This window comes from Musca domestica, unplaced genomic scaffold (genome assembly GCF_030504385.1).
Source record: "Musca domestica strain aabys unplaced genomic scaffold, Musca_domestica.polishedcontigs.V.1.1 14, whole genome shotgun sequence".
NCBI classification, from domain to species: Eukaryota; Metazoa; Arthropoda; class Insecta; order Diptera; family Muscidae; genus Musca; species Musca domestica.
In genome coordinates this window covers 16370112-16391016 of record NW_026712192.1, presented here as the reverse complement: position 1 = coordinate 16391016, position 20905 = coordinate 16370112, and the positions used below count along the sequence as shown (strand labels likewise).

At 33.3% G+C, this 20905-nt stretch overlaps 1 protein-coding gene across 1 annotated transcript in view; it reads left to right on the top strand.

The window, feature by feature from the left end:
• The window catches only part of LOC131801131 (obscurin-like), a 212667-nt gene extending 211680 nt beyond the window's left edge, over positions 1–987 (top strand). The window contains exon 7 of the mRNA XM_059119242.1: positions 809–987. Coding sequence (XP_058975225.1) covers positions 809–927 — 119 coding nt within the window. The 3' untranslated portion in view covers positions 928–987. The remainder of the gene's footprint in view (positions 1–808) is intronic.
• The last annotated feature ends 19918 nt before the right edge of the window (positions 988–20905 follow it).

Sequence of the window (20905 nt, the reverse complement as noted above, 5' to 3'; positions counted from 1 at the left end):
CGAAACATTGTAATTATAGGTCCACGTTTTGGTTTAGCCCCCATATAACGGTACCTCCCGATATTCGGAATTTAATGGTTTTTGCCACATTTCTTCTAATGATTCTTTTACCCTAAGGTGGAGGGTATTAAAAGTTTGGCCCGGCCGAACTTAATGTTTTTTTACTTGTTTACTTTTTACCGTTTTGCGTGCCATCTAAGTGCGGATTTCTAGCTCTTAGCGATCACCAAAAAACAATGTTGTGTCATTTTGTATTTTTTTTTTATTACTTTTTGTCCTGAATTTCCACCTTAATCCACCTTTATACACCACAACTAGATCTTTTACAAAATTCTAAAGTTCTAGCCCCTACCATTCCATTAAGTACTTTTCGTGCTCTTAAAGTAGAAAATTTTCAAAAATTCGACCTTATCTTAAACTTACATTTGTCAATCCGGGATTAATGATGTTAAATCTTTTAGTATTTTTCGTTGGTTCTCAAAGTTCCTGCTCCCAGTTCCATTAGGTCCGCAAATATCATCCTCTTAATTTTTATGCGGACTTCATGTAAACTTTGGTGTTTTTCCGCACACATTGCATCACATTTTAAATACATATATTTTTTTACGACACAGAACCATTAAAACATTCTCTCACACACAAACACATCGACACTAACATATCCTGCTAATGATGTTTAGCCTCTGCCAACAAACATCTATTTATATGCCATATATTCATTAATGTTCTCCATTTCCGTTTCCTGACGCTCTTTTCTATTTTGCCCTTCTTTATCTATTTTTCTTGTTTTTTTTTTTCTTTTTTTTAGGTGAAGAACCAGCTGCCATGCAGCATGCATCAGGGTCGACAATGTCGCCCATACTCTCGGTTGTGTTATTTACAGTAATTGCAGCATCATTGTTTGCAGAAATGCTATGTCAACGATGACGACGATACTAAAAAAGAGGAGCAAGAAAAAACAACAACACTGGCATCATCATTTCATCGCAGCCATGGTTACCGGCGAACCAGCCAGTCAGACATTCAGCCGACCAACCATTCAAACAAACCCATAGGGCTTCACGGATGTGTGCCCTGCTGGTGGACGGATGCGGATATCCTACTACCGCTCCACATCATGTGTATTTATATCGCGATGAAGCCAATAGCAGCCGCAACAACATCAACAACAAACAAATAGCATAACATAGCATAGATACTAACATTCCATTCCATACTTAACTAATATAGAAAAAACTACAACAAATACAACACGATGAAGAAGCAGCAACAAGAAACTGACATACAGAGAGAGATAAATAACCAATGTGTCTATTAGATAATTAACATTAGGTTTTTCTGTTGTTATTTTTTGTGCATGTATGTGTGTGTGTTCATTTTGAGTTCCGGATATTCCTACTAGGGAAAAAAACTGAAAACGACAACTACTTGCTTGTGGCCATCAGACATCCAGCCAGCCAGCCAGATAGTCAGTCAGTCGACTGTGTAGTTCGAGAGCCGACATTAACATTGCAACAGGGCAAATCTGTGAGAAGGCCTATGCATTAACAATTTGTATGTGTGTGAGTTGATTATGTACATAAGTGTGTGTCTGCGTGTCATTATTATTAACATTTCATAAAAAAGAGAAATATTAAAATGAATGTTGATATGTGAGTGAAATTAACGATTTTCTCCCCATTTGCCATTTGGGACCAACATTTGCAGTTGCCAGCCACCCAGGCAGCCAGACAGACAAACAGAGGCCACATCCATTTCCGTGGTACCCTTGAGTCAAGTTTGCCTCTATTATGAAATGCTTGCTTTTCCAGAAATTACAATTCATGACAATGAACAACAAAAACGACTGCCCTCCAAATGGCAATCCATAAAAGATGAAAACTAATCTGGAATAATAAAAATGATTTCGTTTTTATACCCTCCACCATACTATGGAGGGTATATTTATTTTGTCACTCCGTTTGTAACTCCTCGAAATACTCATGTCAGACCCAACAAAGTATATATATTCTTGACCAGCGTAAAATTCTAAGACGATTTTGCCAGTAGGCAGGTTAAATTAGTAAATGGGCCATTTAGGTCCATCTCTTCGGTATAGCCCCCATATAACGGTACCACCATATATTCGGTATTTTGTTGATTTTAGCGACATTATTCACCGGAACTGTTTCAAATTTGGTGTTTGATGTTCGTAATGAATACTACAGCCTAAGACAGAAAATTGTCCATGCAGGTCCACGTCTTCGTATAGCCTCCATATAACTGTACCCCCCCCCCCCCCCCAATATTCAGATGATTTTAGCGTCATTATTCATTGTAGTAGTTTCAAATTACGTGTTTAGAGTTCGTAATGGAAACTACAGTCTGTGACAGAAAATTGCAAAATATGCTGGTCCAGGTCTTCGTATAGGCCCCATACATCAGTACCTTCCTATATTCGGTATATTGACGATTTTAAGTACAATACTCACCGAAATTGTTTGAGATGTCGTATTTGAAGTTGGTAATGGAACCTACAGCCTGCGACAGAAAATTGTCTACGCAGCTCCAGGTCTTCGTATAGCTCCTATATAACGTACCTCCCTTTTTACGGTATTTTGATGATTTTAGCTACATTATTCACCGTTTATTTCAAGTTTCGAATTTGAATACGGTAATGGCTTGTGACAAACAATGCCTATTGAGGTGCACGTCATGCAGACCCTAATATAACGGCTATATTCGGTATTTTTAAGATGTTAGCAGAATTTTCGGCGAATGCTATCTTTTTCGAAATTTTCGAAATTAGTTCTAAATTGTGGATGGTATTCAAAGTTCAGCCCGGCCGAACTTACTGCTTTTTTACTTGTTTCTCGTCTTTTTACTTCCATTCTCCTGCATCTGAGTCGTAGCTAATACTTTTGTAAGGAATAGATTTCACAAGGACATGAGAGGACAATGAATGGTAATAAAGAAAATAACTCGTGAATGGGTATCAGGTTGAGATGGGACCAAAGGGGAAAACGTTTCACTTCGGAGACCATTATATTTTTAGGCATTTAAAAAAAATCTTTGAATAACACTGGACAACATAAAAAATATTTGCAAAAAAATCCAATAGATTATGAAAGAAGAGCTAAAATAGGAGCTCCGCGTTTTGAACATTTTCTTCGTAAAGTAAACTAAATAGAGGGGGAAAATTTTCCCCTTCTTTAAAAAATTTGGAAAAAAAATTACCCCTCAACGAGTCACCACAGGTCGTGGCAAGGCAAAAAATTGTAGAAAATTATTTCTCGTAAGATTCTACCACAAGTTTCAGAAGGCATCAGAAGTCTAAATTTTACATAAACGACAGGAATTCACATTAATTAAAAACTGGTTGGTGGTTAAAACTGTACTTTTTGTGAGTTTAGGCATAATGCTACTAAAAATCATCCTGTTAGAAGGATTACATCAAGGCCAAAATTATTCCTCATCAAATTTCACAAAAAAACTGAATCAATGTTGTCAAAAAAAAAAACGTTAAAATAATAAAATAATAATAAAAACTCATCAGATAATTGTTTCCTCGACCTTATATCGATATAACGCCGAAAAGTAATATAAAATTTCTGTTGAGACAGAAAGTGTCAATAGAAGAAATAATCTACACAAAATTTCACTATAAACCTCAGAATAAACCATATATCTAGGTTTAATAGTTTTTAAGAAAAGCACATTCGAAATGTACAAGTGAAATTATATATTTTCATTTTTACTGCTAACACTGTGCGAGAAAGTGGTAGAAAACTTCTTTTAAACGGGATCGTAGGAAATTTAAATATTCTTCTACAGGCCCCAGTCTAAATCTTATCTAAACGCCAGGAATTCACAAACATTAAAAACTCATTTTAGGGTTAAAACCATACTTTATGTGAGTTAAGGCAAAACACTCATAGAAAGCATCATTGAAGAAGAATTACGTCATGGACAAAGATGTTCCTCATCAAATTTCACTAAAAGTCATCCTGGAAAAGAAATCTCTAATTCCCTTATACAGGGTGAGATAAAAAACTGCATCAAAGTCAAACGCCATAATTTTTATTTTTTTTCTTTAAATTTTATTGAATGAAAGCAAAAAATTTCAGAAATAGCTTAAAATTTTAGAATAAGTTTAGATTTGTTGGAATTGGTCACCTTTGGCACGAATTCTGTGCTTCAAACGGCAAAGGAAACCGCCACACGCTGCCCAAATGTTGCTCTGCGGAATCTCATTTTGTAACCATTCCTGGGTGGCGCGTGCTGAGTCCTTTTGGAATGCCCAAGGTCTGTGGCCAAAAAGTTTGCGTGCCCAAGGCTTTAATACACACTCCAGAATATTTTCGCGATATATTAATACGAGCGGAGAGCGACTGGCACTTGAATTCTGGTGGCCAACCGAAGGTGCACATTTTCATCTGACCTCTTTGGCAAGTAAACACGATCATTTTGATGGTTTACAAACTGCTGAACAACGAATTTTTTCTCATCGGAGAAAACCAAATTCGGCAGTTCACCACTTTCGACCAAGCGATGCAACTCTTTAGCTCTTTTGAGTGTATTTTCTTTCTGTTGCGGTGTAAGTTCTTGCACTTTTGGGAATTTCAATGACTTTACCCCGAGCACATTTTTCAATATTTGCCGAATGGAAAATTGCGATATGTTTCAGCTCACGAGCCACGCTTCTTTACTTTTCGAACCATTTCGGCTGTTTTCTTCCGTCCACTCCTTTGACATCGGGCTACGCTATCAGTATCACGGTAACGAGCGATGGTACAAGACACAAGAGATTTATTTACATTTAAACGATAGCCACTGGTGTTTTTCCAGCCAAATATAAAGAAATCACACTATGACGCTTGAATTCTATCACGTATATCTTTTTTTCTGGAAAATTCTGACCAAAATGCTTCAGCACGCTTGTAAACAATATAATGAGCTGTCACTGGAATAATTTGAATAGCTGTCGGACGAGTGGCATAGAACTGACAGCAGTCTGAATTTGGTTACAGTTTTTTCATCTCACCCTGTAAATAGAGGGGGCAATTTTCCCCTTCTTCTACATTTTTGAAAATTTTCGGATTAAGGATTTCTTGAAATCCTAAATATATCTTATAGAGCTCGGAAATGCCTTTGCCAAATTTTATCGAGATCGGCCGAGATTTGGATATAACTCCCATTTATATCCTTAATATCCTATATAAGGTTTATTGTGCTATAAAGCAATATGTTTATAAGTGGTATGATATACCTCAAAAAATTCTATAAATGATCTTTTTTTTTGTTACGGAATTCTACTAAATATGCATAGTGGTGCAGGGTATCATATAGTCGGCCCCGCCCGACTTCTGACTTTTCCTTTCTGTTTTTTTTTTCTTGCTTTGCTAATGTCAAATTATTAAGGAATGTCAGAGCCAATGTGGAATTCTAACGCTTTTTTCCCCATCACCAACCGAAAGTTACGAATTCGTCGGCAAACGAAGAAAAAAATTAAAGATTGCGAGCTCAATTCCAGCAGCGAACAAAAAATGCAAAAAAACGGATTCCAAAAATAAAATAAATATTTTTATTCAAAAATTAACTACTCATTTCGGGAGACATGCCTTTGTAAAACCGTAGGTTGATTTGTAAGTAGTTACGACAGCCTTATCCTTGTCCCGTAATAGAACCCATCTCCTTTTTATTAAAAGCCTTCTTAACTAAGAATTTTTTTGTCTTTCATGTGAAGACCTTCTTGTCTCCTGTATGAAGACATCCTCATCTTATATTAAGAAACATATTGTCTCCTATTAGAAGACATTCTGATCTCCTGTTGATTTTCTATTTCAAGAACTCCTGGTTTTCTGATATGGGATATTATGGCCTTCTTTTGGAAGAATTTCTTAATTCTCAGTAGAAGACTGTCTAATCTCTTATTTTAAGACGTGTTGGTCCCCTACTACAAAAGTTTCTGGTTTTCTGTTGGAAGATTTATAAGACTTTCGGGCAGATTTATTTAATATTATTTGTTAAGACTGATTTTTTCTTACGAAATTTTCAACAACCCTATTTTTTCGATTCACCCTAATGTACAGCATATGCATATGTCTGCATATAACAACAATATTCACATTTCAAAATTCTGTAATTGTTATGCCTTACTACAGCATCTAATCTGAAGAAAACTGTGTGAAGACGTGTGTAATTTTCCTTTTGACATTCTTCTCTGGTTATTAATCAAGTTGATTGGCCATTTTGTTCGTGTATGATATGAATATGGAATGTGTCGCAACGAGGTTGGAGAGGAAAAGAAAGTATTTGAACGAAAAGAAATTTCATAGTTAGAAAAAAATAAAATATATAGGATTTTGGATAAAACATCTAGGATCTTTAAATAAATATAGGGGTCGAAGTCAAGCGCCATAATTTTTAATTTTTTTGAATGAAAGACAAAAATGTCGGAAACAGCATTAAATTTTAGAATAATTTTATATTTGTTCAAATTGTTCACCTTTGGCACGAATTATGGCCTTCAAACGGCCAATGAAACCGTCACACGCTGCCCGAATGTTCCTCTGCGGTTATTTGTCCCATTTCCGGTGAAGCGCTTGCTTGAGGTGATCGACACTTTGGTATTTTTTAGTGCCAACCTTGCTTTCCAAAATACTCCAGACACAATAGTCCAACGAACTGGTATCCAGAGATTTTGGTGGAGATCTTGGGTGGCACGTGCTGAGTGCGATGGTGCTAAGTCCTATTGGAATGTCCAAGGTCTGCGGCCAAAATGTTTGCGAGCCCAAGTCTTTAATACACCCTCCAGAATATTTTCGCGATAATATTCGACATTTATTCTGATGCCACGGTCGATTAATATGAGCGGAGAGCCACCATCGGCTGTTATGGCGGCCATGCCGATGGTGGCTCTCCGTGGCCAGCGCTTGATTTCTGGTGGCCAACCGAAGGAGCACATTTTCAGCTGACCTCTTTGGCAAGTAAATACGATCATTTTGTTTGTTTACAAACTGCTGGACAACGAATGTTTTCTCATTGAAGACAGAGAAAACCAAATTCGACATTTCACCACTTTCGGCCAAGCGAAGCAACTCATTAGCTCTTTTGAGTATCTTTTCTTTCTGTTGCGGTGTAAGTTCTTGCACTTTTTGGAATTTCAATGGCTTAATCCCGAGCTCATTTTTCAATATATGCCGAATGGAATATTGCGATATGTTCAACTCACGAGCCATTTTTCGGTCATTGTGACGCGGGTTTCGATCAAGTCGCTTCTTTACTTTTCGAACCATTTCTGCTAATGTTGCTGTTTTCTTCCGTCCACTTCCTGGACGTCGGGCTACGCTACGAGTATCACGGTAACGAGCGATGGTACGAGACAAAAAAGATTTATTCACATTTAAATGCTGGAGTGCTCTAACGATATTCACTTGTGGTTATCCAGCCAAATATAAAGAAATCACACTATCCCGCTTGAATTCCAACACGAATAACTTTTTTGTGTGGTAAATTCTCACCAAAATGCTTTTGTACGCTTGTAAACAATATAATGAACTGTCACTGGAATACTTTTAACAGCTGTCGGACGAGTGGCTTAGAAATGACAGCAGTCTGAAATTGGTTGCAGTTTTTTCCTCTTACCCTGTATAGGATTGTGAAGGAATAATCTAAGGTCCTTATAACAAATATATGAGTCGATACGATTTTGAAAGTATTTCCGAAAAATTCGGTTTCAATTAGGTTAGCCCCTCAAAAAGGTCTAATGGATATATGCTATTACATTACATTTTTCTCATGGTAGAAAAATACAGGTAGATGCATCAACGCTCGGGAACATTTTTTTTTTTTTCAAATATAAATAGATTTTTATATTTTTTCTTATACGACGTCATTCGGAGGTTATTAGTTTTTCAACAATTTTTACAAATTGTAATAACTTTTCATTCAACATTTTCAATTCCAAAATTGGTTCGACAGTTCATTGTCCCAGCAGCTGTGTCGATACGTCTACCTATATTCTTCTACCATGATTTTTCTTTCCCATTAAAATATTTCAAGCGCCTGAGCATATGCAAGAAAACATGAAAGAGAAACATTCGACCGCTGCTTGATTTCAGCCAATTTGATTTGGGGGTAATATAAAATCTTCATAAATTATTGTTCATGAAATCCACTTCAAATGAAGGTATCTTCAAGAAAAGTTACGAAAAATTGTCCACATCCTATATCCAAGATTATTTTCACCTTGCCTTTTGTAACTACCCCTCTATCTCTTTTGTAATATAAATATTTACATAATACCATACCACACCACATGCGCTCAAGTAATACATAGATATATACATAACTTCCATTATAAATATATACACTTTCATAACAAATGGTCACGCAATGACCATTTGTGTGTGTGTGTAATATGTTCGAGATGTATGGTAATAATATACATATGTTTGTAAATATGTATGTAAATGTAGCCCTGTGTCCATGTGTCACATTAAATGTGACATTTGACAGGAAGTATCCAAAACATGTTTCCGTTGCAATTGTGTGTGTGTGTGTGTGTGTGTAAAGTGTGTGCGTGCATGGGCTGGTGTATTGCTGCCTGTGGTATCCGTTAACTAACAAATAGGAAACATCTTGATTAGACATTTTTCGAAATTATAACACATTTATATGAAAATAATTTAATAATCTGTCCGGAGTTTTTGTTCCACGTCAAATGCCATCATCACGAACAAACGGATATGTCAACATATAATGCTTCTATTTAATAAGCAACGGCAACAACAACACACACATACACATTTAAATGACATAATGATAATGAAAAATCATTTGTCTAAATTCTAATTAATCTAGTTATCTTGTTCGTGTTATATTTAGCTCGAAATTCATATGAATTCCTACATATGTGTGTCAGCATTTATGTGTGTCTGTGATTATGGCATTACGTAATTAAGTGGCTAATGAATATGAAATGAGAAAATCTCTCCTCCGGGTTTATTTTTGTAATAAATTATTCATTAATGAAATACATTTTTGATTGGCTTTGATCAGATTCGTTTTTTTCTTTGGTTTAAATTGGAAAAATGTTTTCAGTGATTTGCAAATAGTAGCAGATTACAATGTGTACATCCCGTGGGTATAAAATTCAGTTCAAGGGTAAAATTCCTTAGATCTGTATTTTTTTTTTATTTTAAAAATATAATAACAATGTCATCCTGTAGGAAATCGTCAAATATCTGATATTTTAAAATATAATTTGACAAACATTTTCAGGTGGTCGGTGAGACCCATAGGCCTTTCAATGGATTTTCTTAGATTACATAAAACGCTTTTTTGACTGGCTTAAATCATCGGTTGGCTTCTTTATAAAAAAGGAGATTAGGGTTAACAAGCATAAATTATAGGCCGAAATTAGACTAAGTCAACCTAAAGCTACTTTGTTCAAAGACATAGAAGTATAAAGATGGGACAAGACAGAGTCAAACTTTGGCAACCCTGTGAAAATACCTCTATGATATCGTAACAATATAGTTAGCAATGTTAAGCGATTTAAACCGCTTAGGCAATATGTAATTAATTGGGAAAGGCTATGGAATCGAATTTTGAAATCCTATTTTTGGATTTTTTGATCTTTTATTTTTTGTTCATTTCTGTAATTGTGGTTTTTATATTAACATGCCTCTGTCATGAGCTGTTACTCTATGTATTGTAGCCATTTGCTCAAAATGCATTTTGTCCAGTCTTTACCATTTTAGGTCTTTGCTTTCTTCTTTACGATCCAATTTACGATACGGCGTCCTATTGATCACCTACGGAAAATGTATTGATCTGCTATATGAAGAACCGTTGATCGTCAAAAGAAAAAATAATTGATCTTTAATGAAAAGGCCCATTAAACTTTCGTGGCTCTCTTGCCCTCCATGAGAAGACTTGAGGTAAGAATACAGAGTGAGATAAAAAAAACTGCAACTAACTTCAGACTGCTTTCATGTCTACGCTAATCGTCCGACAGCTGTTAAAATTATTCCAGTGACAGCTCATTATATTGTTTACAAGCGCACAAAAGCATTCTGTTTAGAATTTTCCAGAAAAAAAGTTAGTGGTGATGGAATTCAAGCGTGATAGTGTGATTTCTTTATATTTGGCTGGAAAACCAAAAGTGGCCATGGTTAGAGCACTCCAGCATATAAATGTGAATAAATCTTTTGTGTCTCGTACCATCGCTCGTTACACTGATACTGGTAGCGTAACCCGACGACAAGGAAGTGGACGGAAGAAAACAGCAACATAAGCAGAAATTGTTCGAAAAGTAAGGAAGCGACTTGATCGAAACCTGCATCGCAGTGGCCGAAAAATGGCTCGTGAGCTGAACATATCGCAATATACCATTTAGCAAATTTTGAAAAATAAGCTCGGGATAAAGCCATTGAAATTCCAAAAGGTGCAAGAACTTACACCGCAACAGAAAGAAAATAGACTCAAAAGAGCTAAAGAGTTGTTTCGCTTGCCCGAAAGTGGTGAACTGTCGAAATTGGTTTTCTCCGATGAGAAAACACTCGTTGTGCAGCTGTTTGTAAACAAAGAAAATGTGCACCTTCGGTTGGCCACCAGAACTCAGGCGCCGGCCATGGTGATGGTGTGGGCCGCCATAAGAGCCGATGGTCGCTCTCCGCTCGTATTAAACGACCTTGGCATCAGAATAAATGCCGAATATTATCGCGCAAATATTCTGGAGGGTGTATTAGAGCATTGGGGACGCAAACATTTTGACCGCAGACCTTGAGGTGACCGCAGAAATGAGGTTCCTCGCTTCATTTCCTGCGCACAATGGCCACCAAAATCTGTGGATACCAATCCGTTGGACTATTGTGTCTGGAGTATTTTGGAAAGCAAGGTTGGCTCTAAAATATACCAAAGTGTTGATATTCTTGCAGAAGCTCTACTAAATACGCATATTGGTGTGGGGTATCATATATTCGGCCCGCCCGACTTTTGACTTCTCCTTTCGGTGTATTTTCACAAAATATTTCATGGTCTTTATATTATGTTTTTCTCTTTTATGTGTATTAGTAAACAAAGATCTTCTGACAACTTATACCCTGCCGGATTGTATATAATCACAGAAGATTAAACCGCTGCATCTAATAAAACCAGTCTGATAATTTGCAATAGTATAAACGCGCTATAAGACTCCAGTACAGAGTTGCACTTTTCCTGGTTCTTTTGAAGTTGAACAACCTTTCTTGTTGAGTCATGCATACCATGCATGGCAGAAGAATGTAGGCATGGTAGAAAAATACAGGTAGATGTATCAACGCTTGAGAACATTGATGCGTCAAAAAATTTTAAAGTTTTTTCAATCATAAGTAGATTTTTATATGTTTTCCTATACGACGTCACTCGGAGGTTATTATAATTTCCGTTTTTCAACAATTTTTACAAATTCAAAAAAATTTTTTTGTTCGCAAAGGCGTTGTTTACACATTAGCTCCCCATTTATGAGGATTTGTTAGACGTACCTGTATTAGCAAATGTTAATTTAAACATAATTCCTCATTTAAATTAAGTATTATAATTAAATTTATAGGTGGAATTCCGAAACATTTAAAAATTGTAATTAAGATTTTTTTCCTTGTTTAAAAAATACCCAATTTTTGGCTAACTTCTGACCACTTTCTGGACATTTGCTTTTTTGGTAAAATCAATTTGCACGAAACATTTATGACTTTTAATGTGTGTTACAACACAAACAAACAAAAAAACAATTTTTAAACTTTATGTAACATAGCTAAGCGATTTGCCAAAACATAAAAAAATAAAAATTTCCAATTTTGTTATTTTTTCGATTTGTGGTTTAACCACAAATATGATATTTTGTAATTGTTAATAAATGACCGCACACACAATCACATGTAATTCTGCACACATACAAATGTAATGCGATTAATTATTGTATATTTATTTTATTTTCTTTTTTGGTTCTCTCATTTCACATACATTTAAAGCAAGAATACAAAAAAAGTAAAACAAAAATAGGCATGTACGTGAATGTGACTAAACTAAAAAAAAAAAACACAGAAAACTAAAAGGAACAAATTTATTATACTCATGTGTACAACAACAAAAATAAATAATTATTAATTAAATTTAAACATAAAAGATATTTATAATATAATTAATTAAACCAATGAACACGATATGAACACAGAAACCCATTTAAATTAATTAATATATTTTGTAATTAAATTAACTAACGGAAAGAAAATATTGAAAATAAAACAAATCTATTAAAATAAATCAAAATAAATACTCAAAACAAAAACATAAAACGGCTAAAAAATAAAATTGAGTGACAAAACATAATGCAATGTACCAAATGTTCGAAGAACATAAATAAAACTAACAGCATTATTGTTTTTGAGGTTATGGTTTTTTAATTTTGTATAAAATTTAAGTGTTTTTTTGTTTTTCATTGCAGATTACCATTCATTTTATGGTTAAATAACATTTAATCGTATTCCCCAAAAATTAATGATGCAATAAATATATGTATAATCTGGATATAAATTTGAATGTTGAAATTCAATGTTGGCAATTAATTATTTCTCAGACATTTTTTTTTGCGTTCATATACGATTATAGCCGCTGGCTAGTAAATAAATGTTTAAATTTTGATTTAAGCATATTTCGATACATGTAATCGATAAAAAAAAAAAAACTTTTTCCCATTTTTGGTGTATTAAAATGGCGCCTATAGATACAAAATTTTTGTCGGATTAACCCATATTATTTGGATTTGTTATCTAATCCGAATTTATTTATCCACTTTTACAATACAAAAATATATCTTCTCACGACCGGATTCATATTAAATCCATTGCGGAATCTTCCATGGTAGAAGATGGCATCAACGCTTGAAGATTTTTATCTCAAAAGCTTTCTTCAAAAATAAGTAGATTTTTATAAGTTTTCTTATACGACACCAATCGGAGGTTGTTATGGTATGTATTTTTCAAGAATTTTTAAAAATTTAAATAATTTTTCATTTAAAATAAGTTTGACAGTTCATTGTCTCAACAGCTGTATCGATACGACTACCTGAATTCTACTGTCATGCATTCGAAAAATAACAAAAAGCTTGGTTATTTTTTTCATTCACTGTTGGTTGCATGGTAGAAGAATACAGGTAGATGCATAAATGGTTGGGAACATTGATAAGTCAAAATTTAATGTTTTGTCAAAAATAACTTGATTTTTTATGGTTTCTTATACGACGCCAATCGGAGGTTGTTACATTTTCTTAAACAATTTTTACAAACTTCAATAATTTTTCATTTAACATTTTGAATTCCAAAATCGGTTTGACAGTTCATTGTCCCAGCAGATGTGTCGGTGCGACTACCTGCAAGTTAGTACCTAAAGTTATCATTCAGACAGTTACAATAAAACAATTATTAAGTAACCTTTCTATGGGCCGTTCTTATATATTTTCTTTGTAGTCCACTTTTATTATACCCTCAGCCATATGGCTAGAGAGGGTATATATAATTTGATACGGTCAAAACGTGCCTAGTCGAAATAACGGTTTTAAACCCTAGGTCTCTTTGGACCAAATCCGTGCTAGGTCACAAAGGGTCAACATTGTAATTGTAACTCTTATAAAATGTGATGTAAGTGTCTGATTACCTTCAAATTACACACATTACAATATTTTTATTAAGACGAGGTCTGGTGTGAAAATGGAGTATATCGATCTACTCCTTCTGTCAGCTACCCACAAAGGGTCAATATTTTGAATATTTATGAGGCTCATAAAACACGAAATTAACATCCGATTCTATTCAGACTTGGCACGTCACAACATTTTTATCAACACAAGATCTGTTATAAAGATGGTAGAGATCGGACCATTTCTTCTGGTACCTCCACCACATAGGGTTCAAGATTTTTAAAAAACGCTCAAAGAAATGGAGATATAAATCCAACTCTCTTCAAATGTCACACACCCAAATAAGATCTGTTGTATCTTCTGGTACATCACCCACAAAGGGTCACAATTTCCAATTCTTATATATGTCATAACCTACGAATCAAGTCGGCGATTCTTTACATCTTGCTATATCTAAATATTTCTCTTAACCAGAATCTGAGATGATAATGGAATTTATCGGAATTAATGATTAATAACGATTTGCGTTATCCATTTTTATACCCTTCACCTTGGAAAGGAGGGTATAATAATAACTTTGTCATTCCATTCGTAACATCCCTATATATTCGTCATAGAACCCTATACTTTATGGGTTATATATTCGTTACCAGCATAAAAGTCGATTTAATGATGCCCGTCTGTCTGTCTGTTGAAATCACGATTATTTGACGTAGAGCAGAGCAATTTGTATATAACGGCCTCAATCACTTTATGTTTTTTTTTTTGAAAAGATTAACAGAATTGCCCAAACGGTCTTACCAACATTTGAATTTTAAAGTGGAACACGTTTAAATTCAGATACTTTTATATAAAAATTTTTCCTTTATCCAAATGTGGAGGGTATTAAAAGTTCGTCCCGGTCGAACTTAAGATTTTTTAACTTGTTTTTGGCATTCTTGAAAAATATTGTTTTGATCAATAAATAAAATAATTTTGTGAATCGCAAATTCTGTTAAAATTCTTATTCACGGGGAAAATATATATTTGCTTTTTTGGGATTAAAAAAATTATAAATCGTATTTATTTATTTTTCGCGATTTTCAAGTTAAAAAATTCTAGTTGATATACTGATAATACAACTTGCATGTGTTATTGATAAATTTAAAGTTACAGGACACTAGCTTTAAATCTCAATAATTGTTCATTCAAAAATTTTAATTCCAAATTTGGTTTGACAATTCATTGTTCCAGAAGCTGTGCCGATGCGACTACCTGTATTTTTCTACCATGTTGTGATTGGCCAATTATCAGGGTTAACCCATGGTACAATGAAGACAAGGTAGGCTAACTTTGAAAAAATTTCAAGTATAGAGGTCTACCTGTTTGGCTTGTAATGTCAGAATTACTATCTATATAAGGTCAACATTTCTTTTCAAAATCATATTCTATATATCTTATGGTTTATTTCGCGACAAAAACTGTAGATTTTGTCGATACATACGTTGCAATAAGCATTTTGAAAACACCCGAATTTGAATATTTTCTGAACAATTCTTTTTATTATTGAAAAGAATACCCACATATAAACAAATGAAGTTGAAATATTAAGCCAGAAAAATAAAAAAATTAAAATCATATGGTAGTTCTGCCCTACCTTGAATTCATTGTACCATGGGTTAATCCGGATAAAGATTTCATATTTAGAGATACTTTCATTATACCGAAATTATTTTAATAAAATAATTATGAATTCCATCGATTATACGTCAAAAAATGAAGTATCTTCGTTTAACACGTAATTTAGTTATAGGTGTAAATTAGCCTTTAGTCAATCAGGAGCTGGCAATAATGATACACATTTTTGGCCAACTTCTATATGATTGAGGGCTATAGCTATTATTTTTGCTGTCATTAAATAGAAAGCAAATTATAATTGGTTTTGCAATTGCTCAAAAAATCAAATAAATACGGAAACGTTTTATTAACCAATTAAAATCCATATGAGACTATTTGTATTAAACTGTACTTTTAGTTCTAGCTACGGATTTTATTGACGATAATAAAATGTTAATAAAAAGCCAGCATTAAAATCGTATATGAATTCAAACATATTGCTTCTTGTTCCTTAAATAAAAAAAATATGAAATCTTGTAATATCATATATCTGCATCATAATACAAAGGATATGCAATGGCATTTGAAAAATGTAATTTATGTATCTTCTACCAAATATTGACAGAGGGTTAGAACAAAAAAAAACGATAGCAAATGCTGCATGAAACAAACAATGGACAGGTGAACAAGGTTGTGGAATTTTTTTTAATAGATTGGCAGCAAAAATATTGGTCTCTCATATAACCTTGTCCAACTGTCGAACGTAAACTACTCGAGTCCAATTATAATTTTTCAAATATCCCAAAAAAATAGAAAATAAATAAATAGAAAATATCCAAAAAATAGGAAAACTAATATACATAAAGTCCGCATTTAAATTAAATAAACAAACAAACAAACAAAAATGACAACAACAACAAATATTTTTAAAGTTATTTTTTGACAAAATGTGTGAGTGAGATAACAAAACAATACTTATAGTGAACAACAACAAACAAACAAACCAAAAAAATACAAAAATCAAATCTAGATATTAACACAGAATAAAAAATAAAACCAATATAAAATAAACTAATGAGAAATAGCATAAAATGACTAACTGCTAGTTTGTTAAGCAAAATTAAATAAAAACCAAAAACAGAAAGAAAGATTTACAAAAATTGCCATAAACCATAAATATGCAAATAAACAGAAATATTAAAAACAAATACTTTTAGTTTTAAACAATGATGTGTGTATATTTACAGAGATTCATAAATTTATATGCATAATTTTTTTCACATTCAAATTGCATTGAACTAAAAGATTATCATAGAAACCCGTTTCAGTTTAATACAAAAGATTACACAAAAACTGGAAATATCAATTAATCTTCATTTAAATATATAAATACATACATTTTTAGTTATTCATGGACCTTAATTTAAACTGAACATGTTTTCATAAAACGTGGTATTTGCACTATTCTTTCCTTTGAATATACATCAAATTTATGACGAATCTTCAAAAAACTCGTCGTAAAACAGACATCCTGGTGTGGATCCGGGTAATTGACCAATTACAAAAAACTGACTACTGAAGACGTACACATGGTAAAATTAGGAAGGTAAAGTAATTTCATATAAGCATATCCCTCTCCGCATTTTCTGTAATTTGCCTTGTGAAATTTTGCTGAATAAAAAACAGATTCCCGTCCCTAATTTCGGTGTATACAATGGATTTTGAATAAACCTTTTCACAATGAGGTGTTGTCAAATGAACAATTTTGAAAATGCAAACATATGATTTCATGACTATAACTTCTTAATTCTACCATGGACGCATGGTAGAAGAATATAGGTAGATGCATCAACGCTTGGAAACATTGATATGTCAAAATTTTTGAAATGTATTTTTAAAAACAAGTAGATTTTTATATGTTTTCTTATACGACACCAATCAGAGGTTGTAATGATACGCATTTTTCAACAATTTTTAAAAAATTTGATTTAAAATTTTCAATAACAAAATTGGTTTGACAGTTTATTGCACCAGCAGCTGTGTCGATGTGACTACCTGTATTCTTCTATTATGCATGGACGTACGTTAAATTTATTGTGATTAGTCAACCACATGGTACAATAATACAGGTAAGTGTATTAACGCTTGGGGACATTGATATGTCAAAATTTTTAAAATGCTTTTTCAAATATAAGTAGATTTTATATATTTTCTCATACTACGACAATTTTTACAAATTTGAATAATTTTTCATTCAATGATTTTAATACCAAAATTGGTTTGACAGTTCATTGTCCCAGCAGCTGTGTCAATGCATCTATCCGTATTGTTTGTTGGTGGCATAGTAGAAGAATATAGGTAGACGCATCGACACAGCTGCTGAGACAATTTTGGAATTGATAAAGTTGAATAAAATTTTGTAAAAATTGTTGAAAAAACGCAAATTATAATATACTCCAAGTGACGTCGTATAAGAACACATGTAAAAATCTACTTATATTTGAAAAAAAAAAAAAAACATTTACAAATTGTTGACAAACCAATATTCCAAGAATATATATAAAAATATATAATATAAAAAATATATAAAATCATCATATTTATTGTGATAGTCAGTTATCTGGTTTAAACAGGATAAAAATTGTTTATGTAAACGTTCTATAAACGCGCCATAAAACACCAACCACCAATAAATAACACATCAGAGTCATTAATGCAGTATCTCAGTGGTTGTCCTATTATCGATAGCGCATGACATTATAAAACGCGTGCCGCGTTCATTCTGTTAGGGCCTTATCTACCCACGCGGTGGTCAGAATGCATCAGATACTTTATTTTGTAGCAGAGATTTGATCAATTTATTTCGGTTTAGATAAGAGACTTTTTACTATGGCCTCTTAACGGGGAAAGAATTGGCTGATGAATTTATATTTATTGAAGTCTACCTTATATCAGTATTAAGCTTAGTTTTGCTGGCCTGGGATTTGCTCTCAGTAGTTTTGCTGGCCTGGGATTTGGCCCGCTGGGATTTGCTCTCAGGTTAGATGGGCAAGATATGTGAATTTGCCAGATTCTGTTCTTTTGGAATATGTATAAGATTTCTGTCTGACACCGCATTTAGTCACCTGGAAGAATATGATCTTGTAAACCAAGAAATAACACTTTTCAGATACCTTTCAATGGCTTTTAACACAGTCGTCCATATGGAAGGGAGTGATGTCTATGGCTTCCCCTTTTAAACTATTCTGAAATGTCGAAGTACTATTCCTATTACATATTCTACGCATGGTACAATGAAATTCCTTCATTTCAAATAAGCTTTCCCAGCTCTGCATTTCTACTATCTACTTCTATTATATACTATAGATTATGAATATAGATTTTGACAATGAGATGTCAAAGGTAAAAATTTGAAAAAATTGTAAACATATGATTGTATGACTTTACCTTCTTAGTTCTACCATGATTCTAAGATTACTGATTCACCTCTTAAATTCGTATCAATGCTCCCGTAACAAAAGTGATGGACATTTGCATCACATCCTAGGTTGATGTAGCCTGTGCTGCCCATTTCCCATGGTAGAATTAAGAAGGTCCATGTAGCATGGATTTGGCCCATGGTAGAAGAATATAGGTAGACGCATCGACGCAGCTGCTGGGACAATGAACTGTCAAACCAATTTTGGAATTGAAAATGTTGAATGAAAAAATGTTTAAACTTGTAAAAATTGTTGAAAAATGCATATCTTTACAACCCACGATTTGTGTCGTATAAGAAAACATATAAAAATATACTTATATTTGAAAAGAAATTTAAAATTTCTTTGACATATCAATGCTTCCAAGCGTTGATGCATCTACCTGTATTTTTCTACCATGATTTGGCCGAGCAAAAATGTGCATATTGTAAATTTGACATTTAATTGGCAGGGCTAACAAGGTCGAAAAATGTATTGATACATTTCAATGTTCGCCAGTCACAACAAAAATAAAGAAAATTATCGGCTTAAAAACTAAAAGAAAAACTTATATTTTTCGTACAAAAAAATAAAAAGAGAAAATAGGGAGCAACTAATGTATTCACTTTTGGATGATTCCAGCAGTGAAGAGGACTAGGTGAATGAGGAATCAAATTATTAATTATTATTATAGATTATTAATTTTAACTTATCGTCTTCAATACTCATTTTTTTTTTTGTGTCCTTTTCAGTAAGGTTTCACCAGTCCGATTTAGACTGTTTATTTTTGGAATTTTGAATTTTGACATTTTATCGCATTTCTGCTAATTTTCCGTTCCCTTATTTTTTTAGCACACCTAAATGAGAATGACATTTCGAACTGTTCTCTCTTCTGCTAGTTTCACTACTTAAAAAGTACTGGAACACAACTCATATGTTTAAAATTTTTTTCAAAATGATTCATTTGACAACGTCTCATTGTCAAAATGCATATTTTTACATCCATTGTATACACAAAAATCAGAGATGGGAACCTGTTTCTTATTCAGTGAAATGCGACAAGGTAAATTACAGAAAATACAGAGATGGATAGTCTTATTGGAAATGACTTTACCTTCTTAATTTTTCCTTTAGTAGATCCAACTTCTGTCCGTGTTGGTTTGTACTTGTTGTGGATTGACAAGTGCCTATCGAAAACTCGGTCGTAATTGGTCCAAGTGCCAACCTTGCTAAACTTCAACTCTCGTCAACAGTTTAATTTACCGGTCTCCAAAAAAAACGATCCCAGCTTTTATTGGAAATATGTTATGACCCTATTTATCGGCCACGATTCGAAATGTTTTGGTCGCAAAACAGCACAGAATGACAGATTCGTGCCATTACATTAACCAATAGCTTATTGTAATGGTTCCGCGCAGGAAGCTAATAACTTCCTTTATATCGCCAAGTCTAATCGGCAGGCCACTTATTAGAAAGTTTGAATAACTTTATCGGAGTTCTACATCAATTACTCTAATTTCCACCGATTTAGAAACATATTTAATGCCAAACCTATAAATCTTTCCGTTACTACCGACAAAAATCGGTAACTTTCCAATTCAAATGTTGTTAAATATCGAAAGTATAAGCAATTAAAAAATTGCTGTTATCCATAATTGCCGTTAATCTATCGTTATCTATGTAGAGAATTGCACTACACGTTGCTGAATAGGATGCGGCACAAATTTTTTGCTCTTATTTAAAATTCCGAAATGCATTATAAGTTATTGGTTTACTGTACACACCATCATTAAATGTATGTATGTGTGTATTTATATATTTTCCGACTTGAACATTCGATTTAACATCTTGCTTCCTTTAATGTTTTTATTGATTTTTGTTTTTAAGACCCTCATTTTATTCACTCTAACACACGTATCTCTTTCCATCTCATCATACTTACATGCATATACATACATATATATAAAATATTTATTCAATATTTGATGTCCAATTTTTTATATAAAAATAAGCAACAACCAAATCAAACCACTCTTCTAGAACAAACCCCCTCCTCTCAAATAAGGAACACTAACGTCTATTTTGATTCTGAACAAAATTATTAAAGTAAATAAAATAAATTACACAAAAACAAACTATGTATTTAATTAGATTAGACTTATACATATATATATGTACTTAACAACAACTG